This window comes from Amborella trichopoda, chromosome 11, assembly GCF_054954075.1.
Source record: "Amborella trichopoda isolate Santa Cruz 75 chromosome 11, AtrichopodaSantaCruz75HAP2 v2.0, whole genome shotgun sequence".
NCBI classification, from domain to species: Eukaryota; Viridiplantae; Streptophyta; class Magnoliopsida; order Amborellales; family Amborellaceae; genus Amborella; species Amborella trichopoda.
Window position 1 is genome coordinate 27,085,585 of NC_142346.1, and position 17,392 is coordinate 27,102,976.

The 17,392-nt window shown below is 36.8% G+C and overlaps 2 protein-coding genes across 6 annotated transcripts; one reads left to right on the forward strand and one right to left on the reverse strand.

Annotated features, from left to right (window-relative positions):
• The first annotated feature begins 251 nt into the window (after positions 1-251).
• LOC18425816 (2Fe-2S ferredoxin-like superfamily protein) lies at positions 252-4,939 on the forward strand. Of its 4 annotated transcripts, none has more exons than XM_088852538.1 (6): positions 252-429; positions 1,260-1,373; positions 1,772-1,825; positions 2,819-2,881; positions 3,128-3,190; positions 4,649-4,939. In XM_088852538.1, exons 2-6 carry the CDS (start codon positions 1,338-1,340, stop codon positions 4,682-4,684), a joined length of 252 nt encoding a protein of 83 aa, XP_088708664.1. In that variant the 5' UTR covers positions 252-429; positions 1,260-1,337; the 3' UTR covers positions 4,685-4,939. The 4 variants fall into 4 exon arrangements, with proteins under 4 accessions (XP_088708664.1, XP_020517873.1, XP_006830417.2 ...); XM_020662214.2 differs by having other exon boundaries at positions 327-898; XM_006830354.4 differs by lacking the exon at positions 252-429 and adding an exon at positions 488-981.
• A 112-nt stretch (positions 4,940-5,051) lies between these two features.
• On the reverse strand, positions 5,052-16,055 carry LOC18425815 (Pyridoxal phosphate (PLP)-dependent transferases superfamily protein). Of its 2 annotated transcripts, XM_006830353.4 has the most exons (9): positions 15,854-15,936; positions 12,984-13,031; positions 11,099-11,227; positions 9,357-9,416; positions 8,031-8,187; positions 6,956-7,068; positions 6,791-6,849; positions 6,038-6,146; positions 5,052-5,628 (listed from the first exon to the last, which is right to left on the reverse strand). In XM_006830353.4, exons 1-9 carry the CDS (start codon positions 15,914-15,916, stop codon positions 5,173-5,175), a joined length of 1,194 nt encoding a protein of 397 aa, XP_006830416.2. In that variant the 5' UTR covers positions 15,917-15,936; the 3' UTR covers positions 5,052-5,172. The 2 variants fall into 2 exon arrangements, 1 of the variants encoding a protein (XP_006830416.2); XR_016045013.1 differs by lacking the exon at positions 6,791-6,849 and having other exon boundaries at positions 15,854-16,055.
• Positions 16,056-17,392: the final 1,337 nt, after the last annotated feature.

The window sequence follows — 17,392 nt, forward strand, 5'->3', positions numbered from 1 at the left end:
TATTTGCAAAGAAAATCTTTTTAGAGAGAAAAGTGTGACAAAAACTTAAGTTGAGGTAAGTTGTATAGCAAGTTTAGTGTGGGTTTTTTTTTTTGGTTATATGGCTTGTAAATTTGCTGGGAATTCTTGAAAGACTAACACAAACACAAAGGAAATAGCTAGAGTTCATGGCCACTGATGATGCGCTCGAAGCTGAGTATCATGACACAGAGGATATAAAGATTATATTTATAGGGAGAGAGAAAGAGGGAGAGAGATAGTACAAAAATTATATTTCTAGAGAGCAAGAGAGGATATTTATAGAGAGAAAGGAGAGGTTATAGCTTTGGGCGGGAGGCGGAAAGAGAGAGGAACGAAGAGAGGGAAAATCCAAGAGAGAGAAACGGAGAACGAAGAGAGGGGAAATCGACAAAAAAAAAAGAAAAAAAGGTACGGATTAGTAGGATTAGGCATAAACCTGACAATTATTTAGATAACCTGATGAGATTCGACCTAGATCTGACGGTGGAAGGCTAAAATCACTTGTAAATTTGCAATGATCATTCCCCATGGAAAACGCCATATTCCTCCAACGTTCTCGCACTTTCCCCTGAAAACTCACCTCCTCTAACAAAATTTCGACCGAAATAACAGAAATTCGATAATACGACTCTGGATCTCGGCCTATACTTAGTGGAAACAGTTTTCGCTGAAATTTCTTAATTTCGGCATTCACGTTTCAGAGGGTGTGCGAACGTTGCCCAATTGGGGAGAGGGAAGATGACGGCCTTGAATTTTCTCTCTCTAACTGCGAAATTTGCTCTCTACTCTCCGCAATGTTTCAGTCACAGAGAGAGAGACTCTGGAGTTTATCCGAAATTTTGGCCGACTAATTATGCGAAATTTCGTGGCGGACCAGGCATGGTGGCTGTTCATGTTTCAAATTCTTTATCATCGGAAATCAAACCACCAAAACCCACAATTAAGCTTGAATTCATGGGGGTTAACACCTCTCTCTCTTGAAATGGGTTGCTCTTTTATTTGAATATATTGGAATTTGGAACTAATGGGGTGTATTCTATTTGGGTTTTCATCAATGCCTCTCTCTCTCATGAAATGGTAGCTGAAATGGGTTGCTATTTTCTTTCACTATATTGGAGCTTTGGGGGTGTATTCTATTTGGGTTTGCATCCATGCCTCTTTCTCTCTCTCTCTCTCTCTCTCTCTCTCTCTCTCTCTCTCTTACATCCATTACTTTATTTGATATATCTTGTAAACAGCCAAAACCAAACCCAGATGGTACCTGTCCAGTGCAGACAGCTTCAGCACTCAGTGGAGAGAAATTGCTCAGAAACATAATGCTTGATAATAAAATTGAGCTATATGCCGCATATGTAAGTCTACTTCCACTTCGAATTTCATCACTTCTCTGATTCTTTTATGTATCAACAATGCTAACAATAATGTGAACACTTTTTTAGTTGTAACATTATTTTAGTTCTTTATTTGAACCTTGATAGATTTAACAGTTTCCGGTTTGACGACAATTAATAGTACCCATTTGCAGTATCAAGATTAATAATTGAAGCACATTTTGAAAGATTGTAATATAAATGTACCCAATTTGAGGTATCAAGATTAATAATTGAAGCACATTTTGGAAGATTGTAATATATATGGCTGCAGACTAAGGGGTTTGTTTTTATGAACTTCAGGACACAGGCTAAATGTTCTTAGTCTTTGTTATTTTTGTGGTGATGAATTTAATATCCTTTTTTGTAAAATTTATTAGGGTAAAGTCATGAATTGTGGGGGTGGTGGAAGTTGTGGCACTTGTATTGTGGAGGTAAGAACGAAAACGTTGGACACGTTTGTGATTACATTTTTACTGAATTTGGATGTTTTGTGTTTATTCTCTGTTGAGATCATTAAATTTAGTATGAATGCTATGCATCACTTAGGTGTCTTCACTTTGGTAAAATACTTTTGGACAGTTTCTTTTGCCTAAAATGTTTAATTATTTTGGGTTGTCTTTTGTGAGTATTCTTCATCTTTTATGTTAGGCCCCTCATTTCTCAATGTTATCTTCTATGGTAGATTCTTGGCCATTTGAAAATTTTGAGGGCCTTAGAAACTTTTCCACACCAGTAAGTGGAAAACTGCAAGGAGAAAAAGTATGGAAGAAGTAGAAAGAAATCTGTGGTAGGCAAGGGAAACTCTGATGGCTTTCCTACCCAATGTAGAAAAACATGGACTCTGCTCAGAACTCAGAATGGTCATCGCATCCGAGAGCAACTCAGCCGAGTCTACCAAGAAATTAATAAAATAGCAGGAACCAGCCAATCTCGGCCGGTTTCCATGTTTAGGGGTCCAGGCTCAGCATCGTGCTGAGCCTGAGTGACTTGGGTGGATCCACTTGGGCTTGCATTCTAGCATTGTTCCTACAAATTAACCTTTCAAAAGCTTAAAATTTACATGGGAGAATGATTGCCATGAACAAGAATACTGAGAGTCGAACGTCAGCTGGCTTCAATGGAAGCTGATTCATGATAAATTTGTTTTGACCAATGTTCAAGAAGACGTAGGCAACTGCCTGGGTGGTGAGGGCTCTGGACTCCCTAGGCAGGCGCCTAGCATTTTCCGCCTAATACTGTCCTCCTTAACCACGCCTAGGCTTTTTTTGAAAAAGTCCGCCTAGGCGGCCGCCTAGGTGGTCGAGCGGCTGACTTTTCGTTCATTGGTTTTGACATATCAGTTTTTCAACACAGTTTTCAGTATTACTTTTGTGTTGTTAAGATGTTTGAGTCTTTATAAATGGACCCAATATTTTGTTTTGAAGGTCATCCATGGTAAGGAGCTCTTAAATGAAAGAACAGCAACAGAGCAGCGGTACCTGAAGAAGGCATGCTATCTATCTGTTCTCCCGTTTTCAATCTCTACTTGGTTCACCATGAAAAAGTAAAGAGACCTGGTATTTTAATCTGTGAAATACCTAAGAACATTCTATCTCAAATGATAGTGAATGGTGTAATATGAGCTTGATAATGAAAAACACATGGCCCAAGATTAGAAGTGTGGAAACTTTATCTACTCCACTTTACAAGGTCATTTCTTTGACTTAAATCTTTTGTTTATATTGGCACCATAGAAACCTGATTCTTGGAGGCTTGCCTGTCAAACTATAGTTGGAAACAAGGAAAATTCTGGAAAGGTATGTTTTCTAACACACTTTCTTTTCCTATTGCATTCATGATCTAGTTTCATGTACACCATTGGTTGCATGCTTAACTAATGGGACAAATGAGATTTGAGATACCCCGAGTGAGTCTGCACTTTGTTATTGTCAATGTTCTGTGACTCGTCCGAGTCAAATTGGACTTGGTCATGCAGATTCGGCCTGTGGGTGAGACCGAGTAGGGTGTATACCCTACATTATATTATAAAAGTATAATGTTTAATTTGATTCACATTACAGCTAAACGCCTTAGTGGTTAGTGTTTACCGTCTCTGACTCTCATTTTTGGGAGATCGAATCCCTCAAACACCATTGTAGCAACCTATCGGGGATCAAATCCCCTCAGACACCACTTTACCACCCTAGAAGGCATACACTTATATTCCATTTATTTTTTAATAGAGGTTCAAAAAACTCGCCATTGGGGTGGTTCAATCCCTAGACCTCATGGGAAAAGCCCAAGACATCTACTGAGTCACCATCTGAACTTTGTTGTAAATCAAAAAAACGTTATATATACTGCAATTTTCTGTTTTTCTTTTATTGTTTTTCTGAATGGGCTGGACTCGAGCAAGTTACTTGGACTTGCCCGAGTAACTCACCTCCGGCAATGGGTGAGTACCCAAGCCAAGCCGAATCCCGGTAGCTTGGTTATTGGATTGGATCATTGAACGGTGCTATTAAATTATATTTATGGGTGTCAAATATATTGGGGCTTCAAATAACAACAATAATAATAATGAGGAGGACTAAAAAGACCTCCAGCACGTAGGAGAAGGTAAGACTTTTCTATGAATTGCATTGTGAATGTGTACCCTCGATTTCTTCGATGGCGGCTCCTACTTTAATTACGACTCCCTTTAACTATGATTCTGGACCATCCATTTATTAGACGATCAGATAGACTGTTTTAAAAGCTTAAATTCATTTTTCTTTTTGGAACTGAACAAAGTGATCAAGAACTGTGAGCAAAAATAAATGGTTTAAAATATTTCTATCATGGCTTTTGTGGGTAGGATCAAAGATATAAAAATTGACCCCCTGATCCTTCGAGCAACAACAGCAACAATAAACACAGAATGGAGAATAGATTAGGTGGTCCTGAGGGTTTATGTTGTTCATTGGGACCCTCTGGTCAAACACCAGGCTTTGGGATTTGATGTACCCAAAACCATCTAATAATATTTCTTTGCATTCTAACATTAACAAAAAAAAATGATTTGAAACTCAAGCTGCCATTAATCAAAATTGGCCCTGTATTTGGATTGTCCGTCATATATAGGAATCTTGGGGTCTTTTCTTTAGGTGTGTCTACATTGATCTTAGATGTACAAGAAGATTTAAGTTTTACTGAAATCTCTCTAACTGGGTCTTTTGATTGCTGATCAAAATCCAACTGTGATCCAGAAATATTTCTTTTCCTCTATTATTCAGGTTGTGATTCAAAGGCTGCCCCAATGGAAGAAGTGATCACAAGGAGAAGAAAGCTAATTCTATGCATGGGAAGTTCAATTGGATGTACATCATAATATTTTTGTATTATCGTTTTGGAAGGCGTATCATTGGATAGACCATTATAGAACATTGTATTCCATCTCTATTCTCATTGTTTTTGTTGTTCTTTACATTAGATTGTCTTCTGTTGGCCGTTTTCTGTATTTCCGGAACAATTTGTTCATTTTGTGGGATTAAAGATACAAAATGTCATTCATCTCTCTAAATAAACACTTTTTAAGTTCGAGTAATTAGGGTTTAGGGTTGTTCACATTTTTGCATGGCTTTTTTGATTGATACATAGTTGCACACGGATGATTTGACCAAATTCCTCAGAAACCAGTAAGCTGAATTTTCCTTTTCCAATTTATTTTCCAAATTATAAAACTCAGATTTTCAGGCTCCCAGGTAATAGCCCAAAAATGTGTTTTGTAACAATGATCCCACCCCCTACAACTCTTCACTCACTCCATGACCATCCCACACCTCACAAGCTCCTCTAGTCCCCTCTTCAACCGCCCAGCAGCCTCAGCACAAACAGTTTCCTCCAGTCCCCCAAATGAAACCCTAATGTACCCATGCCCACCACTTGCACCTCCAGGTATAACCACTACTTTGTGACGCTTAGCGAGCCAGCTCACCACTTTCAAGTCATCAGGGACATTTTCAGGAAGGCGGGCCCATAAATATATGGCCCCCTCTCCGCCCTTTATTGCATCTTTTCCTAATGGCGAGAGGGCCTCTCTTAGCATGTCTCTACTCTTCACCAGGGTCTCGACTCTTTCTGATATCCACTCAGGGCCCTCCTCTAATGCATAAAGCGCGAGCTTTTGGCTGATTATGGATGCACATATGGGAATATTATCTTGGATTTTGAGAAGCTGCTTATCAAGGCCCTCTGCATCAGATGGGTATGCAATCTGCATGCATGACATGGGAGTTGGGATAAGCGGATTGTGACTCGTGGAAAAAATCATACACATACATGCATGCATCTGTTCGGGTGGGTGCATATCCAATTAGATTTTGTGTAGGTATACAAACACGTCCATGAATGTGGGTGAACCATGGGTCGCAAAAGAATGCACAATGAAATTATGTATCCATCGATCTCATCTAATCATCTATCTACACATAAAAGTGTATGTATTTATGTATGTCTTGATATACATACATGTCAACTTGTATGTATGTGTGTCTGCCTAGAAGGAGGAACTAGTATTTCCACCCATCAATAGTATGGATGAGAAGAGACCCTATTTTTGCACAAGTAAAAGCAAGGCACAGTGAAAATTGAAAAAAACAAATAGCTTGATGAATATCACTTACATATCCAACTCGCCACCCCATCATGCCATAGGCCTTGGAGAAGGAGAACAGGTTCACTATATGCTGATCCTCGACACATGCATGTTTCAACCCATCATACATGAAGTACCTGCCAGGCGATGGAGATTCATGGATATCTTAAAAGCCATGAGATACAGTAGTCAATTTAACATTCGATGGCTATGTGCCTATGCACTAATCATTCACAAGGACCACAAGCATTCAGTTTATTCTGCATGATCACATGTGAAACTATATTCCATAATAATTATAATCATCATCATCATTATTAAAGGCTTTTCCCAACTATTTTGGGGTCGGCTACATGAATCTTAGTCCGCTATTTTGCTCAATACAAAGGGGAAATATATATATATATATATCTATATATATATATATATATATATATATGAGAAATGATCCTATAGGACCCTCCCCCCACCAGTGTGTGTGTAGGACCCCAAAGGATCACCATTAAATTTGACACGGATCTATAGAAAAGTCATGTCCCACACGCATGTGTGTAGGACCCCAAAGGATCGAAGTCCAATGAGTGATGGACAATGATGGAGAGTGGGACCAACTTTTGGGGTCACATCCTGTTTTGTTGGGTGCCAATCTCACTCTGTCACTGTCCATAATTTCAATGGACAGTGTTGACCCAATGCACTACACTTTTCTCCATGGTCCATGCGATTATAGCATGCTTTCCCTAATACAAATTATAGAGAAAGATAGTATACACTAACTTACTCATAGGTATTATCCACCACAAGCCATGAACCAACACTTTTGCAGAGATCTGCTATTCTCTAAACCATACGAAAGGGAAAAACATAATGAGGATCAAGATTCAAGAATGATCAGAGAAATATAGAGAATCATCAATTGGATGCTTAGAATAAAGAAGAAACACACCTTGAGAAGATGCGCGGGAATGAAAATCCCTGATGGGTTGCCTGGATTGACAACACTAACAAGTTTAGGGACAGGCTTATTCTCCTCCTTTGTTAAAGTTCTTTCTAACCAGTCTGCAAATCCAACAAAAAAAGAATTGGTCCATGACAAGAATAGAGAACTTCAAACATGGAAAGGTTCACTTGGGGAATGTATCATGCAGGGAGATGAATGCATGGGATGTAGAAAGATTCAACAAGCAAATGAGAAATGAGAAATGGAATCTCAATCTCTAACCCTCAACATATAGTGGCCATGTAAGATATAGACTGATGCTCTCAGATTCATTTATGTTTCAGTTACAATATAATCATGCACACCTTCTGAGAAATATGATCCCACGTTTGTTTGGACCCAATATTTAGTTTCTTTGAATATTTGCTGGAGAATGTGATGTCCCATCCATTTTTGTTTTTATTGTAAGAATTCACAGGAAGAATTTCTTCAAGATACTGACAATGAATAAACTAAATCCTAATTAACTTCCTCAGATACAGTGGATCCTCTCCTCTCTACAGAACCTGTTAATGAGCTTCAAGCCTGTGGCCACAAGATCATAAGTTGGGATGAACATTTAAATATTTTACAAATAGTCCACAAGTAATGCTTTGCTCTTCCAAAGGAATATTTGTTCACTATCTGTTGACTGGAGCTGGTATTATTAGCTTCCTGACATTTAGGGGACCCTTCCTCTCTCAAGAGTGTGGACACAAGATCACAAATCGGGACCAACATTTAAATATTTTATAGATACTTCACATTTAAATACTCTCTCTCTCGATCTCTTGCTCGATCTCTCTCAATCTCTCTCTCTCTACATACAATTAGATGTATATTGAGCTTACACATGTTTCTCACATAATCAATGGTTTCTGATCTTGGTAAAGACATCAACTCTGAAATAAATGTAAAGGATTCTAAGGCAAACTACTTGCAATGCAGAAATATTTGAACCCATTGTTTACAAAGCATTAATATCACAAATAACATAGGTAAAAAAGCTAAGAAAAAATGCTGAGATAGGAAATTTCCATACCTACATCGGGCTGAAGTGTATCAGGGTTTCCAGGCCCCACCAATATGTTTGTGATGCCTGTCATTTGGAAGGACATGTATGAATTGAAGTAGTATGGTGTAAACATAACAACAGAATCCCCAGGATCACAAAGTGCGAGCACAATATTCACGAATGCCTGCATAAGACAAACTGTTCTATAAAACATTTTCCAGAATAAATACAGTTATATGCTTTATGGATTTATCTGAACAAAAATGAAAAAAATCAGAAAAGAAAGAAGAGAAGTAACAAAATGAAATAGATATCATGATGTCGTAGAATAAGGGAAAGACAATCCATCCACGCACATTGAATCTGATAATGATCTCATTAGACTTGCAAATCTGAACTATCAAAGTGAAATAAGATAAGGCACTAGATAAGTCCAGCTCAAACATCAGTTACATGAAAGAGTGTAAATAAAAATTAGTATAATAAAACAGAGTAAATAATTAAAAAATAGAGTAACACAAGGAGAAACTCCACAAAATAAAAAAGCATTAAGGTAGATGATCAAGGTAATAATGAGCACTGGGAAACAGAGGTATAACCAAGGACTTAAAACACTAAACTCACAAAATCTACAAAGGAACCACATGAGCGGAAATAAAGACACATAAACAATATCCCGCAGAGAGGAATGATCAACATAGCTTGTAAATACCACATCATATGTTTGACCACCAATGGCTATGACATAAATTTTCTTATTGATGATATTCATTCATATATTTCAGACCATTGACTTGAATAAGGGTCATGTTTGACACAGCTGTTGCTAGTCTTTCTGTTTGGTGATTATGTTCACAGAAACAATAGACATATCAAAAATCAAATTTTTAAGAATAAATATCCTCAGACTTTGGGAAACCAACTATCAAAGATAATATGGCTCAATCCAACTATACTTTCAGATTAAAATGTTGTCCTAGTTTCAATGAAGTAAATGGTTCAATCAGATTTCAAAAGTATTTGAAGTGTTAAGAGTTACCAATCAAAAGAAGTCAAAGCAATAACAACCTAGAGTTAAGAAACAGGCCCCTGTGGTGGTATCAGTTCATATTCCTCAATAGGTTGTGAATGGGGAATAGGAACTACTCAACCTAAATACAGGTAATACCATAACAACAGTCTCGTAGAACCAATCAAGAAGTCTTAAAGTCACAATTGAAGAAAAATCGACTGACAGACTTGAAAGAGACCTAAACGGATTGCATGATAATATGTGTGCGTGTGAGAGAGAGAGATGGAACAATTCTTCTCAGCTATGATGAAAACAGACCTCAATAAGAAAAAGTTATTCACCTGATTTGCACCAGCTGTAACCATGACCTTGGATTTGTATAATTTGTTCTCCCTCTGTAACTGCAAAACTAAACGAATCAATTAATTTCGTGAATTGAAAGCACGAAATCCATAATACTTTCAACAACCCTTGAAGAAATAAAATATCTATAATAGAACACCAGGGAGCCGATAAAATTCAAAGCAATCATGTAACCCATTGAATCACCTTCTCACAATTTTCAAATCAACCCAGAATGGTCAATTTACATTCTTATGCAGTACACACTTTTAACATAAGGATCTCTCATAGCTGCCCTTAACCTCCAAATTTAGTTTCGATACAAAATAATTAGATTTTCATGTATATAAGATATAGAAATTCATGAGTCAAGCACTGAATTAATAATTAGAAGAATGGATATGTTAGATATGGAGCTTTTCCAATGAATAATAATTACAACCAAACACTGCTACCATAACAACTTTTTGTTCATTAGACACTGGTTACTGCATCACTTGTGGTTGCATAACTAGTCAGTCCCGATCCTTTTCTGTCCCTTAAGTCACTGAAAGCCTCTACACAATCTCCTGTCATGGGAATTCTTTGTGTCTTACACACAGGTCCTTTTAATTATGCCTTTATAGGGGCAAAATGTTGGCATAAGTTCATTATTCTAGACCATGATCCAGGACCAGTTGGCAGAGATATTGAAGGAAGGGTGTGATGGTGATAGGCAAAAATGTTGAAGCGCTCAAGTGAACTTGAAGGCCTACTTATAACTAAGTTAACAGGAAAAATAGCGCATAGAAGTGAGGTGCGAAAGATGGTAGTTATCCATATTGGATTGGCCGATTAGATCCTATCCATATTTAACTGTGAGCACATGTCATATATATGTGTTTGGGGGAACTGACAGATCAAGACATTGAATGACACACTTAAGACATTGATTATTGTCTTTCTTTTCATTTGTTAAAGAGATGGACAGTTAAATGCACTCATAGCAAATATATCTTCAATCCATTGTGAGCATTTCAGCTAAATTTTCAAAGGCTAGGGATCACTGGGTGATTCTTTAATTCCATCAGATACCCTAAAGTGGAATGCTTAGCTTAATGGAAACTAGGGAAAACGTTTTGTAGAAATTGGAAATTGTTGACGACTTTTCATGCAGATTTGTTCTACAAATTTCTATACTTTGCTCTCAGTCATGTTCCTACTAGGGAGGAACAATTTAGTGGCAGCAAGTATGGTGTATTTAAGAACAAGATGGAGCCAAGGGACCATAGACTGTGCGTGGCTCCAGAGTTTGTCTTTCTGCATCTTGTTTCCTTAATAATAATTTCATCTTTACATTAAATGCGCGTGTGTGAGTGAAACGTGTGTGCATGTTTCACACATGCATGCCTATCCGCATGCAAGTGCACAAACACACACACTCACACACACGCACACAAAGAGAGAGAGAGAGAGAGAGAGAGAGAGAGAGAGGCCAATAGGCAACAAAAATTCTCTCACTACCTCCTCCCATGATAGCAACAGACACACTTTTCCCCATAATTCTCCCTTTTATTTGGACAATTAGATAAACTGTTTTCAAATGCTTCTTAATGAAGTTATATCAGTACATAAGCAATGGAATTCAGATACTTGCGATGCATTTATTTTGTCATATTCATAACTTAGGAAGATAATTTTGAACCATTCATAACAGTTAACAGTTTCAAAAAACAAAAAAAAAAAATTCAAAGAGAAGTACCTTTTCAGTTAGCGCCTCCCTAAGCTCCTGCAGGCCTTCATCAGCACCATAACGGCTCGATGAAGGCTCCCATATGGCTTCTTTGACCTTGTTTAAAGCCCTCTCTGGTGGTAGCCAATAAACAACACCCTACAACAAAGAGAAATTATGTAATAAAATTGCTAAGAGCATCATTGGAGAATATTAAAAACATGCAACGTGAAATATTTAAAGGGAAAATAAATCTTAGAAAATAAGCATACAATTTCATTTTGGCACATCTTTAGCTCTGATGACTAGAGAGCTACTAGAAATTTTTTGGATCCCAAATATTATTAATGGACAAATCACATCAAACCTGACAATCATTCCTGTGATATTCATGAGTGGTCTTATTAACACTGTCATATTTCATGGACCCCAAGATAACTATTCTTTTTTCTTTTCCTTTTTTTTTTCCTTTGTTTTGTGCTTTTTACGAAGGTAATTTCATAGCATCCATTTCCAGCGAATATACTCTTCCTTACTTGCATTTTATAGGGCTCCAAAGGAGAATGACAAAAAACGTCTTTATATAATGCTTCGTAGGAGTACTTCAAGAAACAGCATACCCATAGGATGGGTGTAGCTGAGATGAGGATGTTGAGATGGAAGAGAGTCAGGACAAGAAAGAATAAGATTTGAAATGTATACATTTGGGGTAACTTAAGTGTGGCACCAATAGATGATAAGATGAGAGAAAGCAGCCTTAAGTGGGTTAGCCGTATACCAGTACAACACCTATTAGAAGGTGCAAGTTGGTTCAAGTAGAAGGCTCAAAAAGAGCAAGAGGTAGGCCCAAAAGGACATTGTTAGAGGTAGTGAGAAAAAAGATATGGCGACGTATAGCCCCTTACTGAAGGTATGGTCCTTGATAGAGCAAAATGACGGATCGAGATTTGTGTAGCCGACCCCAAATAGTTGAAAAAAGGCTCCGATGATGATAATGATGATGATGTTGAGGGGCACCTCATTAGCAATGAACATCCCCTATGTCTCTTTAAAACTTTCATACATGTTCAAGAGAATCTTTTATCAATTGGCCCTATTTCATAGGATAGTCATAAGGGTTCATTATTTCATTAATAACGCTAGAAAGTTCTCATCAATTTACGTGTATGTTTTCATTGAGAGAGATAATTATGAAATATGGCATGTTGTAAGAACTATGGCCTTGGGGAAGGTACCTAATACAATGGCACAATCGCTTTTGATGACATATTTGCTTTTTGAGAACTAAATTCGTTAAGAACCGTTATTTTTGAAAGTTCAAACAATACATACTCTGATCTGAAGTGAGAATTTTGAGCTGCTATAAATCCCAACATCTGAAAAATTGATCAAGAAGTTTCCTATTAATATTTCATTATTTGGTCGAATTAAAAGTTTTGGCTTGATGATTGACATCCAACAATAGTTGGAAGAAAAGGAACCAATACTCAATAATTTGAACAAATATACGCTAAAGTACACCTTACAGAAAAGGTCAAGTTGAAAACTCTAACATTATGTCGATTGATGCATCAAGTGATCATTAACATAAAGATATAAAAGTATAAAAAACACAAAGCAGTACCATATTCAAACATTAGAAAAAGAATAAAGCACACTTAAAGCATATAACAAACTGGCACCAGTTGCAAATTATACCATAGACAAATGCTAAATAAGAGCCATTGATATTATATATAACTTCCCAGCCTTGTCTTTCAAAGTGTACGCTACATGGATCTAATGAATTGGATGAAGAAATTATGATAGGATACAAAAAAGAAGAATAGTTCTAGTTCAGTACAAGTAAAACATCAAAAAACGGGTCTGGACCAATACAGAATCAGAAAAGGACTGAAAAGGAAGGTATCCACACCTGTGCAAGCGAAATGGCACCGTTCACCCCCCGAACTAGTTCCTGTATCTGTGGGATCGAGCACAATTGATCATTAATAATTTGAAAATGGAATCAAAGGCAAAGAGCAGAAAAACATGATATGATAATCCATAAGCAATTTTTTGTGAAATTTGAAATACAGAGTCTAATATATCTTGCTCAAAACTCTTCATACATTTCGAAGATTCAGAAAATGGATTGGCCAAAAGTACCAAACCTTTTCTGGAACATTCAGAAGTCCAATTATGCTGTTTGGGTATCTTCCTTATATATACCACCATTAATTTAAGGGTGCAGTTGGCATACGGATGCATCCGTAGCTGTAGAGGTAAGGTGCACATTCAATTTTATCATGGTATATAATTTTGATGTAAAATGTTCTTAGGATTATCTCAAAATCTAGTTTCATATCTAATTATAAAATTTGAAATTTCAAAATGGTTAAAATCAAGTAGATCTATAAACATATGAAAATCTTGAAAATGGACGGTGTAGATAATATGTTGTAAAATGCACTATTTCTGAGACTTAAAATCTTTTTATTTTTGATGGTCATACATCTCGACATTGAGATGACCAATCAAAGGGCTTTTCAACATTAAAACTACCTTTTCCGATAGATTTTTGAGGTGCATCTGTAGTTCTACATTATAAGGTTGCATCCTTATATAAACTTTTTCCTTAATTTAATTTTACAGATCAAAGATTTCTTTCTCTGGCATTTCCAGAATCTCCATCTCATGGGATGAATAAAGTGATATCCAAATTAAACAAACTCGGATTTTTATGCATATTGCTGGTAACTTTTAACTTCTTTGACCAAACAGAAATCAAGATCTGTTTAAGCCACCCACAAGCATTGCGAAAAAGACTATCAGTTTAAACCTAGGCAATATTACTTATATTTCTCTGCAACATGGTTCTTAAAATCCTTCCAGTTTACAGGGTGGAAATGGAATGTTATACAAATTTCACACAGTGTCAAAACAAATTTCTTTTTTCCTTGCATGACTTGACGGCCTTCACATCTAACATTTTCACAGAAACTAATAGAATAATAACTGCCTCATCCATCTTTATTAACCATCCTGAAGAAACACACACACACAATCTACCCCTTCTGAGGCATCAGTTCTATGGGTCTAACTATTTCAGAAGCTGAAAAATGCATTTAGACTACATTTGAAAGTGACATTTGGTTCAAAGAAGTCCAAAAGCAGCTCATTGCTCTATGAGAGGAATTTGTCATTCCAATGCAAGAAGTGGAAGTAACTTGGGGATGAGTGTGGAGCATTATAAAAATTCTATTAGAACCTTCGGGGATTTCACTTAATTGACGAAACATTACTACAGGTCAATGCTGAAAGTCGGGTTGTTTTGAAAACTTCATGCAAAGCACTTACAAACTCGTGAAATGCTCACGACAAACAGGCTTTACAAGTTACATAGTTGAATTTAAAATGCTTTGATTTCCTTAAGTATGTAAGTATCACCAACTGAAAGCTCAAAGAATGACATATCCCTAATCACAACACAGTTCATATGTTTATATAAAATTAAGCTTTCTAGTTATTTGGAGTAGGCTACCTCATAAGGAAAAAAAAAAGGAAAATATAAAAGGGTTATGTTAATCATCCCAGACTCCGTAAACCTTATGATAGTTTTGAGAATGTAGGAAATGGCGTCACTAATTTGGGTATTAAAATGACAGATTAAATATTTCTCTTATTTACTTAAGTGAAAACACATTCCACAAGCCAGAAGAAATGAAGAAAGTTCACAGGAGAAGATTCCCAAACAAAGGAAAATTAAATATGCCATTATCCTTAGGGAAGCAATCTGATTGCCTTTATTTGTTTGTGCTAGTCCAGTCTCACATAGACATGATAGTTTAGAAGCATAAATTTAAAAGATGCAAGCAAAAACTGAGGACGCAACCAACCAAAGAGAACAAGGAAGAACAAGGATAGAAAAAGCATTAAGTACCAGAAACACCACTTTTACAAAATAAAAATGATATCTGAAAAAGAAACACCACCTTTACAAAAAAATGACATCTGAAACAGAAACACACCTAAACTCATAAAAGTTCATATAATTATACAAAAAGCCTTCCCTTTTACCAAATCGAGTTTAAGCATCAGAAATATCCCTATTTTCGTGATTATTTCAGTATTCACATACATTGCAAACCAAAATTCTAATTGCTCGAATTAATCAATTAAATGATTGAAATCACTAGCATATTAGTCATAAAAGATGAAGCAAACAATCATAGAGTTTTTTCTTCCAGAGGGTCAAAGAGTTGAGGTTTTCCGTTTGTGTTCCAAAATTTTTAGGCCTTTTGGCCTTTGTTCCAATAAAATTAACAATAAAAATGGAAAACAACCAAATTCCTCTGATGCCATATATAGGCCGTAGGTGCATGCAGAAATTTTTAGCAATGACCAACAAACACCAGTTTTCCGATCCTTTTCCACCTTTCATGGTTGAGGATTCACTGTTCCTTTCCACACTTTCCCATTCAACTTCTTCAGAGTTCAGTCTACAACTGAACAGAAATTTTTTTTTTATTTTTTCTATGATGCTCAAGAACAGATTAGACTCTCACAAGTTGGTATCGTTCTTTGCTTTATTCATTTAAATTTTTTTTTTCAAGAAAAGCAAGGGAACAAATGAAGCTGTGGCTCCTTATAACGCACTTAAAATGATCGAACACCGCAAAAACCAGATGCATTTGTCCATTCCAAATGGATTGGTGTGTGAAATGGATTCAACAAAAAGAGGTTGATATTTCTTAGTATTTCTCTATGTATCAGCAAACCACCCTAGGGTTCATGGAGGCATACCTGGACCATGACAGGAGTATCAGTCTCCAGAGCCCTCTTTGCAAGCTTTGAGCAACTCCCCATGGCCTTTTGCACTTTCAGAGGACTATTACCCAAGGCAAGCATACATAAATATACAGAAATTTCAGTTTAAGAGAAGAGGATCTGAAAATTTACATGCTGTCAATTTCACCCAACAGCTAAACGGTGCTTAATCTGCGACAACCACAAGCAAAGGGTCTTGCTTTCAACGGCTCCATTGAAAAGAATATTCATGGGAAAAAGACTAAACCACCCCTAGACATACAAACAAACAGTGAATGAGGCCAAGAGGCCAAATTTTACCCTCGTACCCCTCAATTGACTCTACTTTTTAAGAAAGTGACATATTTTCTTACCATTTGTTAAACAAGATAAATCCAAAAAAGCTGGCATAACGAAAGAGAATACAGCCACTCAATGTTCCGGGCAGGAGTGGCAGTATGTATATCCGTGGCCAGCGCATCAGATCCATTTCCAACCTATTAAGTGAGTTTAGTCTGTCGTTTTTTCTTTTTTTTTTCTAATAGTATTATAAATGTTGTTAATGTTGTGATAAGTCCAAAATTTGAACCTATACCTAGATCTCAAATTGGGTATACCCGTCGGGTCACAGGTAAGGTATTACAATTGTAGCGTTGCCAATGTCGGGTCCCAGGTGAGGTATTACAATTGAAGCGTTGCTAATAAGCTGGTTGCCCAACCCTAAAAAAAAATTAGGGTTGGACTACAAAATCGTGGCCCGAGGATCAGGCTAGGGCCAGCCCATTTTGGCCTAGTGGGAACTTTTTTTTTTTTTAATTTGTTTTTTTACCCCCCCTTAACCCTATAAGGAGGGTCCGGCCATGGTCACGTAGCCCGACCCCTTCAGAAGCATGGGTGTTTTAGGTATTTGAAGCGAAATTTTGGGGTGTTCAAATTATTTACGTAACAGATAACATAAAGAAGAAAGGTTTGTAACGCCTGTGACTTTCTTGCAAAATCCGCCTCCATGCTTTGACCCAAGTGAACAAAAAGAGAGACGCAATAATTGCGACTGGTCGGGTTTTATAGGATGAATGATTTATCCTCTCGCTCTCTCTACTTTTCTTCCATTATACACTTTTTCTGAGGTTTATTGACAGATGTGAAACTATGTCTAATGTTCCTGTGATTTCTAGTATGCTTTTAAGTTATCATAATCCCTTGTTTTTTGGCATTTTTGGATTGAATTCACTGTTACACTTTTACCGTTTCACTTTCAAGGTCCAAATTTGTTTAGAGGGATTAGGGTTCCAACGCTCCAAATCTTTGCACGTTAGAAATAAACTATTGAATAAAGCAGCAAGGGAATTGACTTCGTATCAGATTATACGTAAGAAACTGAATAAAGTTAGTATTTGGTGGTTGGGATTGTTATTATATTTGCAAAATAAGAGGATTGATGATTACCCAATCCAAAGCGATGAAAGAAGCGAGTTTTATAAGGATTAGAAATTGGCTCACCTGATTTTGGCTCGGGTTTTGCTGATCTGCTCCCAA